General features: G+C 45.4%; 1 protein-coding gene across 1 annotated transcript in view; it reads right to left on the reverse strand.

Moving 5' to 3' along the window:
- The window catches only part of RPTOR (regulatory associated protein of MTOR, complex 1), a 455,351-nt gene that overhangs the window by 58,523 nt on the left and 379,201 nt on the right, over positions 1-17,627 (reverse strand). Inside the window, exon 23 of the mRNA XM_015408620.1 lies at positions 8,568-8,673. Within this exon, the coding sequence (XP_015264106.1) occupies positions 8,568-8,673 (106 nt within the window). The remainder of the gene's footprint in view (positions 1-8,567; positions 8,674-17,627) is intronic.

Genomic DNA, 17,627 nt, shown 5'->3' on the forward strand with positions numbered 1-17,627 from the left:
AAGTGTAAAGTGATGCACACTGGGACAAAAAAATCCCAACTTCAAGAATAGAATAATGGGGTCTGAACTTGCTGAGAATGAGAGGAGAAAAGATCTTGGGGTTGTAGTGGATAACTCCGTGAAAATATAACCAGTGTGCTGCAGCAGTGAAAAAGGCAAACTCTGTGATAGGGATTATTAGGAAAGGGATTGAGAATAAAACAGCTAATATTGCAATGTGGCTGTATAGATCTATGGTGCGGCCTCATTTGGAATACTGTGTCCAGTTCTGGTCCCTGTATCACAAAAAGGACATTGCAGAGCTGCAAAAAGTGCAGAGAAGAGCAACCAAGATGATTAGGGGGTTAGAGCACCTTCCCTATGAGGAAAGGCTGAAGGGTTTGGGACTTTTCAGGTTAGAAAAGAGACCATTAAGGGGGGGACATGATCAGGGTTTATAAAATTATGCATGGGATGGAGAAAGTTGACAAACAGAAATTTTTCTCCCTCTCCCAAAATACTAGAACTCGAGGGCATTCATTGAAACTGATGGGCAGTAGGTTTAGGACGGACAAAAGGAAATACTATTTAACCCAGAGAGCAAGTAAAATGTGGAATTCAGCTTCTAGCCATGGTGACCGAGGGGAAACCTCTTCCCCCTCTATTTCCCTTCCCCTCTATTCCAGACCATATATGGTTGTGATCCAGGAGCACAAATATTTCTGGCAAATTTTCAGGTTCTGCACATTGAGTGACTCTTCGTATAACCAGTTAGATGGGCCTATGTACACACATGCTGCAACTGCCTCTGTTTATCAGGAATCATCCCTATTTTCTGATACCTATCTCTGGTGAATTAATGTACATACATACCACCCAATTTTTGCTTTTAGGGAAGCCTGTCAAAATTTAAAGTACATAATAAGTATAAGTGGTCCCCTGTGCAGGAGCGGTGGCGCAGGCAGTTCAATGCCTGCATTAATAACACTAGCGAACAGCCACTATGGCTGTTCAAAACCCACCGCGGCCGGGTTGAGCTCCCGTCCCAAGTCCCACCTCCCGCCCACCCAGCGGCTCGAAAGCGTAACCGCAAGTAGACAAATGGGTACCTGCCCTAGGTTGGCAGGGGACACCCTCCCTCCTGATGGTGTGTGCCAGGAGTGTTGGTGGCGGCGACAGCGATACGGTGGCGAAGCAGAGGCGACCCGTGGATGCGGCGGCGACGGAGATCAGATGGAGGCGGAGCTACGACAGTGTGACGGCGGCGTGACGGCATGACGATGCAGCGCGGTGGAGCCTAAGGGACAAAGGCCGGAACTGCAATCGGGAGCCGCCGTGCGCCGGTGGAGTCCATCAGGAGCCTGCGGGGAGATGTCGTGAACCTGTCCTAAGGTGCCAGGAAGAAACAACGGAAGCCCGCCCATGGAATACAACAGGACCGCACCGCTCAGGTGTTGATAGGTAGCCCTTCCCCCAGTTGAATTGTTGTCCTAGGATAGGAACTAATTAGGCACTTAGGCCATATACCTGTAAACCGCCCAGAGACCCTCGGGTAAAGGGCGGTATACAAATTGAAGATAAAAATAAATATAAATAATATATACTGTGCAGGCCTGCTTTGGAGAGATTTTGAAGTTCAAAAACTCTAGAGCAGGGGTGTGAAACATAAGGCCCGAGGGCCAGCATCGGCCAATCCGGGGCTGTTATGCAGCCCATGGGCAACTGGAGCAAGGGAGGGAACAGGAGGCTGCTCAGGAGTGGGCGGGCAGAGCCACTCCAAGCAGAACCCCTTCACTTCAGGGACAGCTTCACTGGTAAGTTGGGAGCCACTGCAGCTGCATTCATACCTCTCCACTCAGCCTGCAGCTCCGGGTATGCTGTCCTGGATGGCCTCAGGGATCAGTGTCTGCACACGGGGGGTTGCAGATGATCCTCTGTTGGGGCATGGGAGCATCTGCCCAGTGCTGCACTGCTGGGTCTCCAGTCCACCCTCATGGGTTTTCCTCTGCACCCCCCTCCCAGCCCATGGGGGCTTGCAGTGTGGACACATCAACTCAGAGCTTACCAGCTGCTGTCCTTTACAAAGTTTGTATCTCTGGTATCCGGCATTACATTTTATGGCACACATGGCCTGGCCCAACAATTTATGTTAGATCCAGCCCTTGTAACAAATAAGTTTGAGACCTCTGCTCTAGAGGGCGTTCCTTCCCCCTCCTCCACACTGCTTTCCTTGCCTTTTCCAGCATAAAAGGAGGGGGCAGAGAATGTTTCCCTCAGTTCTTCAATGCTACTATTGGAGAGAGCTAGCCTAATTTATTATAGTCACCTGAGCTCATAGTGGGGCAGGAGAGAAGGATGTGTGACTGCACAAGTGACCACTCGATGGACAACATCACAGGAAGTGCAACTTTGTTTTCATCATCATGGTACTTGTGCAGTCCCCCATGGGAGAGTAGCAAACTGATTTACCAAGTCTTGGAAGGCAGGTGTGAGTTCCCAGTTGAACACTGTTTGGAGTACTGCTGCTACGAATGCTACACCATTCCTGGCATCAGTGTGCATGGAACAGTGCTTGACAAAAGTGTAAACAGAGGACCAGGTCACCACTTTCCACACCTCTTTGACTGGAAGGCCTTGCTGGATTCTTGCTGAGGTCCATTGTGCCCTGGTGGAATGGGCATGGAGGTGTAATGGGCAGTCAACTTGCACAAACTGGATGCAAGTTACAATCCATCTGGAAATGGACTGTGCTGAAAGTTTATGGCCTGAATATGAGACTAATAGGCTATCTAATTTCTGAAACTTCTGGTTCTCTCCAGGCAAAATAGCAAAGCCCAATGGTCATCCAAAGAGTGGAGGGCATGCTCAGTTTTGTTCTGTGGCTGTGGAAGGAATACTGGCAGATTGATATCTTGATTCAGGTGAAATTTTGAAATTATATTGGGCCAGAATTATTATTTTTGATTTCTATTCCCAGAGGCTCATTCAAGGGATGTCTGCAAAACTACCCCCAAGTTGAAAAATTTAAGGAAGGGGGGGGGTCATGACGAAGGGCCTGGAGTTTGCAGATTCTCCTGGCTGACATTATGGCTATGTTATGGTTTTCACAGAGAGTAGTCTGAATAGGTACAAGGCCACAGGTTCAATGGATTTGCCCAGTGGTTTGTGGAACAGGTGGTCGGTGTCCTGAGTCAGCGCAGACTCAGACAAGACCAAGGGGATGAGACAGAATCACCAACCAAAAGCGTAAGTCAAGATTTCAGTCCAAGAGTCATACACAAGGAAAGCCAGCCGAGGGTCCAAGAAGCAGAGTCCAAGCAGGTCCAAGAGGCATAGTCAAGCAGGTCCGGGGTCAAAGCCAAAGGTTCAGGAGTAGCAGCCAGAAACAGGTTCGGGAGGTGTGGTTGTGCATCTCCAGGAAGGTGACAAGTTGCTCCCACGCCTTCCCCCTCTGAAGCCCCGTCCTTTATCGGCAGCTCACAGCTGGGTCTCATTGCTTACGAGAGCACTATCCATTAACTCCAGGTGTTCCTCTTGATCTGGCAGTCGCTGGGCAGCAAGGCATGTGCTTCACCTCCTCTCAAGGAGCTTCAAGCGCACTCACCCCCTCCTGCATTCCCCTGGCTCTGTGGAAAGGGGAGGCGAGGCAGCCCGTGAAGTTTCCCCAAGATCTTGGGTTTTTGAGGCGCCGCCCCTCTGAGTTGCCTCTTCCATGTTCCCAGTGCTCATGGGGCTGGAGTGCATGCTGTCCTCAGCAACTGGAGCACTAGGACCTCCCTCCACCATCTCAGGGTCATTGGAAGCATCAGCTGGTTGAGTCTCAGAGGTGCTGAAGGGGCTGTTATCAACATCAGCTGTGTGCTCTTCAGCTAAAGCAGGCTGGCCCACAACAGTTGGACTGGTGGGAATTCTTTTAACAAGCCTCTAAGGAACACTTTGGATTCCCATTGGGCAAAGAGTGATTCCCCCCCCCCCAATGTGTGTGTGGAAGGAGGCTAAGGCTATGGCTGCAAGATGTACCTTGACATAGGATGAGGACATACTCCCATGGACTAAGCATAGGAGGCAGTTATAAATTTGACCAAGTGGCCATGGCATTGGTTTTATCTGTTTCTGATTGGTCCATGAGAAGCACTTCCATTCAGAGGAGTATGAGCACCTTTTTTTTTTTTTAGCACCTAGTAGTACCTGTTTCACAGGTTCTTTTTTTTTAGGTCAAAATACTTTTTATTTTCCATTATTATCACATTTTACATCTTTTTATCAATTGGTTGAATATTCCCTTTTCCCTCCCTCCCCCGAAAGGCTTCCCGCAATGCACTTCCCTCATGTCCCACATAGATAAACTCAGGAAAACATCAAGTACTTAATATTGTTCTAAACATAGTAAATTTTGTCTCACGTCCCAGTTCTTTTCTAAATATATCTTAAAGTCCTTCCATTCTTCAAAAAATTCTTGGTCCTCTTTATTGTTCAACTTTTTGGTTATTTTGTCCATCTCAGCCATGAACAGAACTTTTTGTATCCATTCTTCCAGATCTGGTATTTTTTCTTGCTTCCAATATTGAGCATATATCATTCTTGCCGTTGTTATCAAATACCAGAACAGTGTCTTTTTTGTTACATTCAGTTCTTCCATTTTTAAACCTAAGAGCAGAATTTCAGGCGATTTCTTAAAAGAACATTTTAGAATCTTTTGCATTTCGTTGTGGACCTTTGTCCAAAAGTCCCTAGCTTTATCACATGTCCACCACATGTGCTGTTTCACAGGTTCTTAAAAGCAATTGTCGGGGAATGAATGAGCCACACTTTCAAATGAAGGCTCTTTATGTTTGGATGCAGGAAGGGGCTATGATGTAGGAGGTTATGGTGAGGGAGGAGGATATGGTATTTGCCACAAGACTTCTTGAGCAGCAGGGGGAACCAGACTTGCTTTTACCAGAATGTAGCTGTTACCATGGCTATCGCGTTTTCCCCATAATCTTGTACAACATTTGTGAAATCAGTAGGAGCAGGGGAAAGATGTAGTACATGTCCCCTCTCCACAGATTCTGGAAAGCACCTCCTAGTGAATGGGGTTGCCAAGGTGCTTTTGAACAGAACAAGGCACATTTCTTGCTTGCATCTGTCATAAGTCTCTACTGGGTGTGCCCCATTTTTGGAAAATTGAGAAGAGGAAGTGATAGTTCAATTCCCACTTGTGAGGTGCCAAAGGAGTGTGCCTAAGGAGTCTGCTAAGTGGTTCCTACTATGTGCACCACTTGGATCACAGATCTGTGAAGGATGCCCCATATCTTGGATGTTAAGAGATACAAAGTTGATGACGCTGTGCCACCCTGTTTATTTATATAGAACATCACTGTTAGGTTGTCTGTTGCCATGTAGATTTTCTTCTGACCTAAGGGCAGGGAGGGTTAGGTAAACTGTCTTGATCTCCAAGGTGTTTATATGAAGCAATTTCTTGAGAGTGGAGCAAACACTGCTGACTGAAAAGGAGTCTACATGAACACCCCAACCTGACAGTGAGGCGTCTGTAGTAAGGATGACTTTTGGTGTGTGTGTGGGTGAAACAGAATCCCTGATAAGAGGTTTTGGGGAAGAGGTCACCAAGACAGGGGCATTCAGTTTTCTCGATTGGGGATGATCGAGGATGTTGAAGACCCTTAGGAGCCAAAGCTGCTGAAAGGCACCCCTGGTCACTGCTGCAACCTGTTTATCCAACAGGAGGCCTGGGTCCAGGAACACCCCCAAGCTACGAACCTGCTCCTTTAAGGGGAGTGCAACCCCATCCAAAACAGGGGATAACCCATATCCCAGGTCAGACCTTCCCTACACCCATAGCATGTCAATTTGTCAGGATTAGGTTTCAGCTTGCTAGCCCTCATCCATTTCAAAACTGCCTCTGGGCACCTGTTCATGGTTTCCGCAGCCTCCATGGGATCTGCTGGTAGTGATAGATAGAGCTGAGGGCCACCAGCATATTGGTGGCAGCTCAGGCCAAATCTCTGGATAGATGTTGAAGAACATAGGGAACATACTGGAACCTTGGGGAACCCCACAGGCCAAAGGCCAAGGGGCTTGAGCAGCAGTCCTTCAGCACCAGAATCTGACACCTGTTCTTGAGAAAGGACCAACAGGTTCAGGGGAATTAACAGGCTCACATTCCCTCTGTCCATCTCCTGGCACACATCATCCACTAAGGCCATTTCAGTCCCATAACCAGGCCTGAAACCATTTTGGAATGGATCTAAACAATCTGCTTCATTCAGGAATCTCTATAATTGGCCAGCCAGCACTCATTCAATCACCTTGCTCAAGAGTGATGTATTTAACATTGGATGGTAGTTATTCAACTCTCTTGGGCCCAGAGTAGGTTTCTGTAGGAGTGCATGCACCACTGCCCACTTCAAGGCAGGAGTGACCACCCCATCTCTCAGGAAGGCATTTACTGTCTCTTGGATCCAGTCTTCTAGTCCCCCTCCCCCCGCAGATTTAAGGAGCCAGGAGGGGCAAGGGTTGTATAAACAAGTGGTAGGTGTCAAACTTCCCAGAATTCTGTCTGCATCTGCAGACTGCATAAGGCGGAAGGTATCCCACACAACTTGATAAGTCCCACACACTTTGGGACCATCTTTTTTAAAAAAAGTTTTTTCATTTCTTTTTATCTCTACAAACTACAAAGGGTAAGGATGAGGGGTATTCTAAACTAAAATACAGAGTAAACAAGGCTCATATAACAGGCTATACATTCATTTCTTGGTGTTTCCCTATTGTTTAGCTTTCAAATATGTGGAGATTAGCTACTAACATCACTTATTCAAAACAGATACAAGCACAGTTAGTCGTAGTAGGTGTATCATAGTAATTCAAATATTAGTACAAAAAAAAAGAAAACTGATCTTCAGAGTTCTGCTATTCATCAATTTTCTCCTCTATGTTTACTTTTATTGAAGGTCAGCTTAACTTAACTTAAAGTACACACTTTGGGACCATCTGATCCTGTTGCTGCTAATATAGAGTCCAAGCCAGAACAGATACAAGAGATTTTATCCACAAAGTGCTTAGCAAAATGATTGCAGCAGACTGCAGGGCAGCCCACCTCTTCCTGCTGGCTATAACCCAAGAGACCCTTGACCACCCCAAAGAGTTCTGCAAGTCTATAATGTGCAGATGCAGTGGTGGTGGAAAAGTACTTCCTTGCTGCCATCACCACCACAGGCTTTCAAGTGAGCTCTAGCCAAGTGCCTTGTCAGATTCATTCCGAGTCTTTCTCCACCATCGTTCTAGCTGTCTCCCTTGTCTTTTCATAGTCCTTATGAATGACTACCATGGTAATCTTTGGAGGCCCTGTTTTGGGTAATCCTGCCTTCTGAGATTAGGCAGGTGACAACCCAGGAGAGGGCTCTCTCAGTTATCTCTGGAACTCTCTCCCCAGGAATGTTTGTCTGTCTCCTCCTGTTGCCATCTTCTACCAGTGGGTGAAGACTTTTTTGTTTCATTTGGTGTTTCCTTTTTTTAAATAATATTTTAATTAACATTTTTTTTTCAAAATTACAACAAAAACTTGTTCACAATGCATTAACAGATAACAAAGACATATAACCAAGATATGGTTCTGAAACACAGATATAATATACAGAGCTAAAAGTGCGCAAACCTTCCTGCCCAGTGGTTTAAACTGTTGTTTTTATGTTTTTGTATGTATTTTAGCTCTGGTTTCAATTGCTTTATTTATTAATTTATTTATTATTTACATTTTTATCCCGCCCTCCCTGGAGGCTCAGGGCAGCTAACAGGCATATAAAACAGTACAAAATATTAAAAATACATCACAATTTATAGCCAATGTTGTGTTTGGTTTTTTGTTATTGTTGTTGTTTTTGGTTTTAAAATATGATTTCAGTATATATGTGTAATTTGTTAGCTGCCTTGGTGGCCCTTCTGAGGGCAGAAAGGTGAGGTAGACATTTTGTAAAAGAAATAGTAATGCAACTGTTAGAGTATATGTCAAACTGTTCATTCTGCTGCAGGACAATAATATTTTTCTAGTATTTCTTGAACGCCTCTCCCTCAAACCCTCATACCTTCCCAGTTCTTAAATATAAAGTAAATTATTACAGGATACAGAAGGGAGAGTAAAGACTACAGGAGTATTTAATAGGGAAGCCAGTTAAGCCAAGATATCACAAATGAGAATTATGGTGCTGCAAGCACATACCCTTTTTGTCTGTGAAATGTCAAATGGTAGGTGTATTAGGTATGCATGCCAAAGGCACAAGTCCTAGTGCCTCCAACTGAAAGCCAAAATGGTTTGTTTTTGGTTTTTCTAGTCTTCCAGGTCCAGAAGCTAGGTCACGGGATCACAAGCATATTCTCTGCACATGTGCGCTTCACCCAACAATAAAAAAGGCCATCTAAGTTGAAAAGCAAGTCACCCATTGCAACAGAATAACTTCCTGTTGTGAGCAGGTGCCCTGAAAGAGGTCAGCACTGACCCGAGGGACAATTTACAGATGGTATTCTTGTTCATAGCAACGATTATTTTAAGTAGCAGGAGATGTACAAGATTTTTAAAGAGAGGCATTTACCTTTTTGGATGATTTTCTGTGCTTGCTTCCGAACTCGAGCATTACGCAGAAATCGCCACTCCCTCTCTTTGCGGACCTGGCTCTCTAAGTCATGTTCTTCTGGAATCTGCCAGCAAATTAAAAATAAAATGAATACAAAAGGGCAAAGAGGGCAAGAAGATTCCTCGCAACATCATCTTGGCTTATTTCAGTCATAGAAGGCTGTAGTTGGTAAGACCTCTTGCAGCCTGACCAACAGCAATAAAAGTCAAATAAAATCTTTGTGTTCTGGTACACTTCATTACCTTTACAGCTAAACACCATAAACTGCCCCCCCCATCAGCTGACTAAAGGCTGGGTAAATTAAAGGCTTCCTTTTAACTAGGTGAAACAAATGTTACATGTTTTCTATATATTTTCAGCAAACATAATAAAGCCAACATTTTTACTTGAATAATTTTTTTCCCAACAACATTTTTACTTGAATAAATGCATGAAAAAGTGATTTATGGTTTGGAAGGCAATGTGGAATGCACTGTCTGAATGTAATTAGGTACACAGATTGCTCACAAAAATGCCACCAGCATAGAGGGATAGCTGCTTAAAAATATACCTTACACTTATGATGAATAAATCATATTGCTCAGTTGACAGATATCTGAAAACCTACTCTTTACCTATGCCTTAAGAAGGGCCTTGCCTTTTGTCTTACTCAGGCTACAAGATCTCCTAGGGAAAAAATGGCTCTCCCCCCTTAAAGAGCAACATAAATTTACAAAGCTTACATAAATGGATTGCCACAGAAGATATATTTGAATCTAGTGGCTTCTGTCATGAACCCACAAATACACGGCAAATTTTGAACCATTTAAACACTTCCCTCCATAGCAGTTTTTCTGGTTTACATGAAAAGAGCATAATAGTTTGCATAATTCCTAATAAATAGTGCCATAAAGCACTAGACTGAGAGGCATAAATACAGATGGTGTAGTTCACAGTTGAAGGTCTACATAGAAATCTTTTGTTATTCGCTGTACAACTCTCAAGGGTTTGAAAATGAATGCTACATCATTTTCTTTAAACTCAAGGTTGGAAGTACCAGCATGGCCAGAAAACATGAAAGGTTGCTTTGAAGTCCCAGTGCAAGAATTTAATACTGCTGAAGAGCACTAATAGATTTTCAACATCATATTATTAATACAGTACTTGAAACTATTGTGACATTAGGGGAGGGGTCACAACTCACTGGCAGAATATGTTTTGCAACCATGAGGTCCCAAATGCAACCCCCCAACATTTTCAATTAATGGATGTAGGCAACAAAGCTGGGAAAGACCCCTGGCTGCGATCTCATGGCCAAAAAACATGATATGAGCAACATGGGTGCCTGACCTGAATCGTTGTCACACATAGGATAAGTGTGAATCACTTTGAGAGTGTTATGTTGCTCCGTGAGGTTCCAAATGCTGTGTGTGGGAGGAGGAGGGGCTTCAGGCTTCTCCTGCTGTGTTCACCACCAGAAACGTCCAGGGGTGGCCTGTTTGCCCCTTCCTCAGGTTCCAAATGTTTATCCCAGGGCACGTGGAGCCTCAGCAAGGGGCAAATACACCACCTGAGAAGCCTGAAGCCCCTCCCCTTGCAGCATTTGGAGCTACACAGGGAAACACAATGCTTCCAAAGTGAGTTATACCAATCCTATGTGTGACAACAAAATTGTGTCGGGCATCTGTGTCCCAAGTATTATTCATTTTGGCCCTCAGAGAGCCACTGCTAGTTGGAGTAGATAAAGGGCAAGCCAGTCAGACCCACAGTCTAAAGAACCTTCATAAGATACTTGGAAGATCTGAAATTAAATAAATTAATTGATAGTTTTAGCAACAGCTACTAGCAATAGGGTTGCCAGGTCCCCCCCGGCCAGCAGCAGGGGATGGGGGTTAGAACTGACAGATCCAGGTTGGGAAGTTCTGGAGATCTGGGGATGGAGCCTGGGGAGGACCTCAGTGGGGTACAATGCCACAGTCCACCCTGCAAAGCATCCATTTTCTTCAGAGGAACTGATCTCTGTAAGTCTGGAGGTGAGCTGTAATTCTGGGGGATCCCCAAGCCCCACCTGGAGGCTGGCATGAAAAAATGGAATTTCCAGGTTCAGAAACAGTATGGACAATTAGTTGCTGGGGGGCAAACAATTAAGGGCACAGTGGTCATGGATGCACTAGTATCCTGCCTGTGGACTTCTCAGAAGTATCTGACTAGCTAGTGTTAGAAACAGGGACAGACCCTTTTTCTGAACTAGTACAGCCATCCTTAGTCCCCCCTCCCCCTTTTATGTCCCTCCCCATTTTTGTTTCTTTCTAATTCAGGGAACTCTGTCTATAGTAAATAAAAGTCAAGTTTTGGCTTCCATTATATTATCTTCTATGTGGGTCTCCCAGAAGTGCATGGGTATATGTAATAGCATTACATGATTAGGATCATGACACACTATGGATTTCTAACACCTCTTGGCATCCACTCAGACAGAAACCAATTACAATTCCGAAGTCTCACACTGAGAAGTGCCATGTGAAAGTCAATGAATTTCTACTCCTTTTTTACCCATATTGAGATGGAAACAGTCAGTGAGAGGTTGTGGAAATAAGGGCAGAGGATGGATCCTTGAAGCAATAAATAATGTTATAAGGAGCTCTCTGCTGGCTGACAGGGCTAAGGCAGTTTCCTAAGGGGTTAAATCCGCTATCAGTTCACTGAGCTTTAGCCACTGAGATGTTGAGGTGTATGCATGGGATTCTGAGGCTAGACTGTTTTGTCCTTTTCTGGTTTTGTCCCCCCCCCCTCAATTTTCCCACCTTCAAATGTTTTTCATTCATGTTCTACCTGGATTACATGTAACAGATCAAATTTACTTTCACATGGTGGGGAGGGGGAAACATAGCATGGCTGCATATCTCTGATGCAATCCAAAGTTTACAGTTTTACTTAATGCGTTTTCAGACTTCTGAGCAGAGAGGGAGGGCAAAATCAGCATTCATGCAGGATCAATTAAATACTTTAACAAGCAACCACAATGCAGTCCTCTCTTCTGCAATAAAATGTGATCTGATATTCCATAAATCAAAGTCTAACTGATACCTGAAATCACACCAGTGATTTATAATCTTACCAGTTTCTGCAGAGGAGCAGAATGCTTTTAATCTATCTATCTATCTATCTATCTATCTATCTATCTATCTATCTATCTATCTATCTATCTATCTATCTATCTATCTATCTATCCACACACACACACACACACACACACACACACACACACACGTAGAAGAAGGTACTTCCCAGAACAAACCTTAGCAAAAGTTAGGCACTTGCAACCCTCTTGCATTTATTCATTGCCGAGCCTCGACTTCGTTACTTTGCCTATTTATTAGCAGAGCCTTTGCATAAGAGCCAGGAAACATCTGTCTTTCCTATTGACATTTAGTTCTCATTTCAACCTGCTTTATCCAGGCAGTTGAAATTCTCAGAAGGAAGTAGGAGTGAATCAGGTTTCTTTATTCTTGAATGCACCAAATGTGGCATTTGTGGGAAAGAGACTGTTCAGCATAACTTCAGCAAACAATGCAGATTGTAAGGATGTCAAGCTTGCCTAGGTGAACTGGTGCAACTATCAGGAAAACAGCAGAACTGAAGAGGGAGGCAGATCCAATTTTACCTCTTCATTACAGGCAATATAATGCAGCTTTCGTACAAAAGCACAAATTATTGCTCAATGAAGCATTAGATTATTTTTACTATCTTTGATGCAGAGCTCCCTGAAGAACACAGCATACTGTTCTGCATACTAGCAAAATGCCCATCCGGGTAGAAGGTCACTGAAGGAGTCAGGGGGGGGGGGGCAAAAATATATAACCTGGATACCTAATGGGATCTCTACCAGATGATGCCAACTTGCCCAAATTCCAATTTAGGGGTGGTTTTTTGCACTACTGCAACAGTGTCCCCAGGAATGATGGCTTATTTCTACTGAATAATTTATTTGGTTCCATTCACTTCTGTCACTTGAAGTGGATCAGAGAAACCAGTGCATGCAGTGGAACAAGTGGAACAAGTGTCATACCTCCATGCTTTACCCTTTCCCTATGAGAGTAGAAAGAACCCCCAGTCTTCCCCAGTGTGTTACCAAAGCAGAAATCTGTGGAACAGTGGAACAAATGTCATACCTCCATGCCTTACCCTTTCCCTATGAGAATAGAAAGAACCCACAGTCTTCCCCAGTGTGTTACCAAAGCAGAAATCAAACTGCAGAGCTACTAAAGGGAGGGAGGAAAACCAGGAGATTCAAAAGCCAAGCCTGAGGCAAACACATTCTTCATTTCCCACCCCGAGCCAATAACAGTCTTCAGATAATGTTGCACCTGCTGCTGAGAGAAGCCAGGAGTGACTTTCCAGAGGCAGCACCAGACTTTAGGAACTTATTGCCACCATATGCTAATGTTTCAATTTCTCTTGCTAATGAAAGCCAAGCAGGGAATTATGGGCAGGGAATTCCAGTGCTCTCGGGAAGGGGAAGGTATAGCGGTGGGACCAGGCGGAGATGGAAGGGAAGGAGGCAGAGAAATGGAGAAGCTCAGCCACCTTCCAGCCTGTGTCCCATCCCAAAGGTGGCAGACAGTGGGGCAAGGATAAAAAACTCCTCTCCGAAATTGGTGTTGTGCAACGCCAGGTCCATAAACAATAAGACCTCAGTCTTGCGGGACTTCCTGCTGGAGCAGGATGTGGATCTAGCATGCGTGACCGAGACCTGGGTACAAGACGGGGGGACGGTTGCTCTCTCCCAGTTGGCTCCTCCTGGGTTCTCAGTCCTTCACCAATCTCGGACTTTGGGGCGGGGGTAGGAGTGGCTTTGTTCATTCCGGAGGCTTACTCCTTCAGGGCGCTCCCAGCGGTAAGAATCGCAGGCATTGAGTGTGCCGGCTTTGTGTGGGAAGCCGGGGAGAGTTTGGCTGTCTGGCTAGTGTACTGTCCACCCAACACACCGGCGGACAGCCTGCCATCTCTGGTGGAGGCCGTGTCAGGCTGGGCGTTGGAACACCCTAGGCTATTAGTCCTGAGTGATATCAACACCCATGCCGATGATGTGGCCTCCTTCCAGGCGGTGGACCTGGTATCGTCCATGGTGGTGCTGGGACTCTCCCAACATGTAACAGCCCCACTCATGGTCACACGCTTGATTTGATCTTCGCAACAGGGGTTACAGTGGACCAGATTACTGCTAAGGCAGTTCCATGGTTGGACCACCATGCTCTGAGGGCTCGAGTGAACTTGTCACCCCAACCCTGTTTGGGCGGCGAGCGGATTTTGGCTTGCCCGCGGAGCCTAATGGACCCATTGCCCCCTGGCAGCTCATTGGATGAGCTAGTCAAGGATTGGCATAGCCAACTCTCAGCAGTCATTGACGAGATTACTCCCAGACGTCCTCTGCGCCCTTGCTCAAGGCTGGCTCCTTGGTATACCCAGGAGCTGAGGCTGATGAAGCGAAGGCTCAGACAGCTAGAGAGACAGTGGCGGCGGGTTCACAACGAAGCATCAAGAGCATCCTATCAAACGTTTATGAAGTCATATGAGATGGCAACCAAGGCTGCGAAGAAGGAGTTCTACGCAGCCACGGTTGCATCTGCAAGCTCGTGCCCGGCACAATTGTATAGAACGATTCAGTCTCTAACCACTTTGTCACAGAGCAGTGAAAATGTCAGGGAATTGGATATAGGCTGTGAAGCTTTTGCGAGTTATTTTGCAGATGAAGTCTTACTGCTCCGCCGTGACCTCCCGGCCACACTTAAGACAGTATGTGAACTCGAGGCCCCATACACGTCTTCTGGTCCCATTCTGGATTATTTCAGCCCTCTCAGCCTAGAGGGAGTTGACAGATTGATCTCAATGGTACGTCCAACCACATGCAGCCTTGATCCATGCCCCTCGTGGCTAATAAAAGCTGGCTGCAAGGGGTTTCGAGGCACCCTTAGGGACATTATCAACAGGTCCCTCTCTGAGGGCCTATTCCCAAACCATCCCTGGACCCGGCCGAATTGGTCAACTATCGGCCGGTCTCCAATTTGCCCTAATTGGGCAAATTAATAGAGACGGCGGTGGCGATACAGTTGCAGAGCTTTCTGGATGACACTTCTACGCGGGATCCCTTCCAGTCCGGCTTCCGCCCTGGTCACGGGACGGAAACAGCACTGGTTGCCCTCACAGATGACCTCCGGAGGCATCTGGATCGGGACGGGACGGCGGTGCTGCTGTTGTTAGTTCTGTCGGCAGTGTTCACCTTGCCGACGTGGGGATTCAGGGGCTGGCCTTACAGTGGCTTGTCTCCTTTCTCCAGGGTTGGGGACAAAGGGTGGCACTTGGGGAGGAGATGTCCCAAAGGCACCCACTAGTTTGTGGAGTGCCCCAAGGGGCAGTGCTCTCCCCAATGCTATTTAATATCTATATGCGCCCCCCTTGCCCAGATTGCCTGGAGGCATGGGCTTGGGTGTCATCAATATGCAGATGACACCCAGCTCTATCGTTGCACTGGCTCCCAATAGCGTTCCGGATTCGCTTCAAGGTGCTGGTTTTGACCTTTAAAGCCCTTAAGGGTCAGGGGTCTGCCTACCTAAGGGACCGCCTTTCCTCGTACATTCCCCCGAGAGCACTGTAGTCTGGAACACAACACTGCCTGCCCCCCCCTGGGCCTAGGGACGCCAGGTTGGTGGTAACTAGGTGGCGCCAATGCTGTGGAATGAGGTCCCCACCGATCTCTACGGTACCTCCAGCAGTTCTGTAGAGCCATGAAAACTGAGCTGTTTCATCAAGCGTTCCAATAAGAACTGACTGCACCGGTTGGGTCACACTAGCACTTTATTACAGGATGCCGCTGTATTTATTTATTTAGTTTTATTGTATTTATTGGAATTGTATGGAATTGTATTTTAAATCTTGTATTTGCTGGTTTTAAATTGTATGTTGGTTTTAAATTGCTTGTAAGCCGCCCTGAGCCGCTTCGGCGGGAGGGTGGGGTAGAAGTTTAATAAATAAATAAATAAATAAAAGCTGGGTATTTGTCTGTAAAACCATATTAGCTTTCACATGGAGAAAACATGAACCGGCAGTCAGACAAGACCCAATTATATTGTAGAAATATCTGGCTAAGGAAAAGTGTCACTGGTCACTTGGTATGTGTGAGGGATGATGGTGGGTAGGGGCAGAAACAGCATACCTATAAGGCAAAGTAGCTTTGTTGACTCTGCAAAGTGACTTCTCTGTGTATTTAAAAAAAATGGAAATAATGGGATAAATCTTGCAGGTAAAAATATGAAAAAGTGACTCCTAAATGCTACATGTATGCACTTTAAGATTATATAAACCACATTTATACCCTTTTCCTTTTTTGGAGAGGGGGGATGGAGGAAAGCTTCCAACTGCATAATCACCATCTGTAACAGGCTATAGCAGAAAGGCTGTACATATAAACTTTTTATTGTAAGTCCTTAGTGTTTGAGCATTCAGCCATTATAAACTTAATGCTTTCAGCTTGTGTGCCTGGGAACAAATGAAACATCTTAAGCCATTTACCTCAGCATTTATAGAATAAAGACCCAAATTCCCCCAAATGATAGCCTTTATTTATGTAAAAAGTTGTATAGTGCTTTTCAATTAAAGATTCACAAACTGATTTATAAAAATTAAATTCAGATCTAGAATTCAATAAAAGGCAACAAAAAATAACAATGCAACCTAAACAGCAGAAGCACAGTAAATGGATAAAAAAGAAAAAACCACCTAAGCCTCAAAAGTAAATTGAAACAAAGGAAAAGATTTTGAAGGAGGAGGAGGAGGAGACTGGATTTATACCCCGCCCTTCACTTGGAGTCTCAGAGAGGCTTACAAATTCCTTTCCCTTCCTCTCCCCACAACAAACACCCAGTGAGGTAGTTGGGGCTGAGAGACCTCTGACAGAAACTGCTTTTTTTCAAGGATAGCTCTTATCAGAACTATGGCTTGCCCAAGGTCATCCAGCAGCTGCGAGTGGAGGAGTGGGGAATTAAACCCGGTTCTCCCAGATCAGAGTCCACGCACTTAACCACTACACCTTTAAAAGGATAAGAAGGACAATTCTACAGTTGCAAATAAAAAACCAAAAAGCTTTGCTTCTCAGAGTAGATCTTAAACACTGGGCAGTTCATAAGAAAGGTGGTACTTGGTTGAGAGCTATGGTTTATTATTAGGGATGGACATGAAGTGGCGCACAAAGTGAAAGTCATCATGACTCGTACCATTTTGTGTGCGGTGAACAGCCACTTCGGACGAAGCAATCCATGACTCACTATGTTTTGCTTTGGTGAGTCGTAACATTTTGTGGGTGCTTCAGTTTGGGCCAGACAGCCTGGCACTGATCAGTCAACTCCCCAGCCAATAGGAGGGAGTAGGGTTGCCAAGTCCAACTCCAGAAATATCTGAGGACTTTGGGGGTGGAGCCAGGAGACTTTGGGGGTGGAGCCAGGAGACGTTTGTGATGTCACTTCCTGTGATGTCACTTCCTGTGATGTCACTTCCAGGTCAAATGGCAAGTGATGTCGCTTCCCCTTCCAATGATGTCATTTCCAGTACACTGCACTGTGGCTAATACAGACAGGCAGCCAGAAGCATCCTTTCCCTCCCTCTCGCTTTTTTTTTTGGGGGGGGGGAGCGAAAGGACGCCCTGAAATGGCTGCCTGCCTGCCCTTTAAAGTGAGCAGCTGACGGTCGGATGCAGGTCACCTGTTAGCAGTATAGACCACAGTCCCTACTCATTTATCCACAGAACTCTGTAAACCATTTTCTACAGGGGAACCCTATTGCCTGTGTAGAAAATCCCTCTTCAATAATTCAGTTTTACATCATTTGCAGAATCCTGGGAGAGTGGGTGTTTCAAAAATTCATACTTTAGACAATTAGTAAGATCAGGATTATGCAGTTACTACAACACTTTGCTCACCAAACCACCCAAAGAAGGTGCTCCCTCTAAACTGTGGAGTCTTGTGAGCAAAAATTCTACTTGGTGAG

This window comes from Gekko japonicus, unplaced genomic scaffold (assembly GCF_001447785.1).
Source record: "Gekko japonicus isolate JY-2015 unplaced genomic scaffold, Gekko_japonicus_V1.1 scaffold57, whole genome shotgun sequence".
In the NCBI taxonomy this organism is placed as follows: Eukaryota; Metazoa; Chordata; class Lepidosauria; order Squamata; family Gekkonidae; genus Gekko; species Gekko japonicus.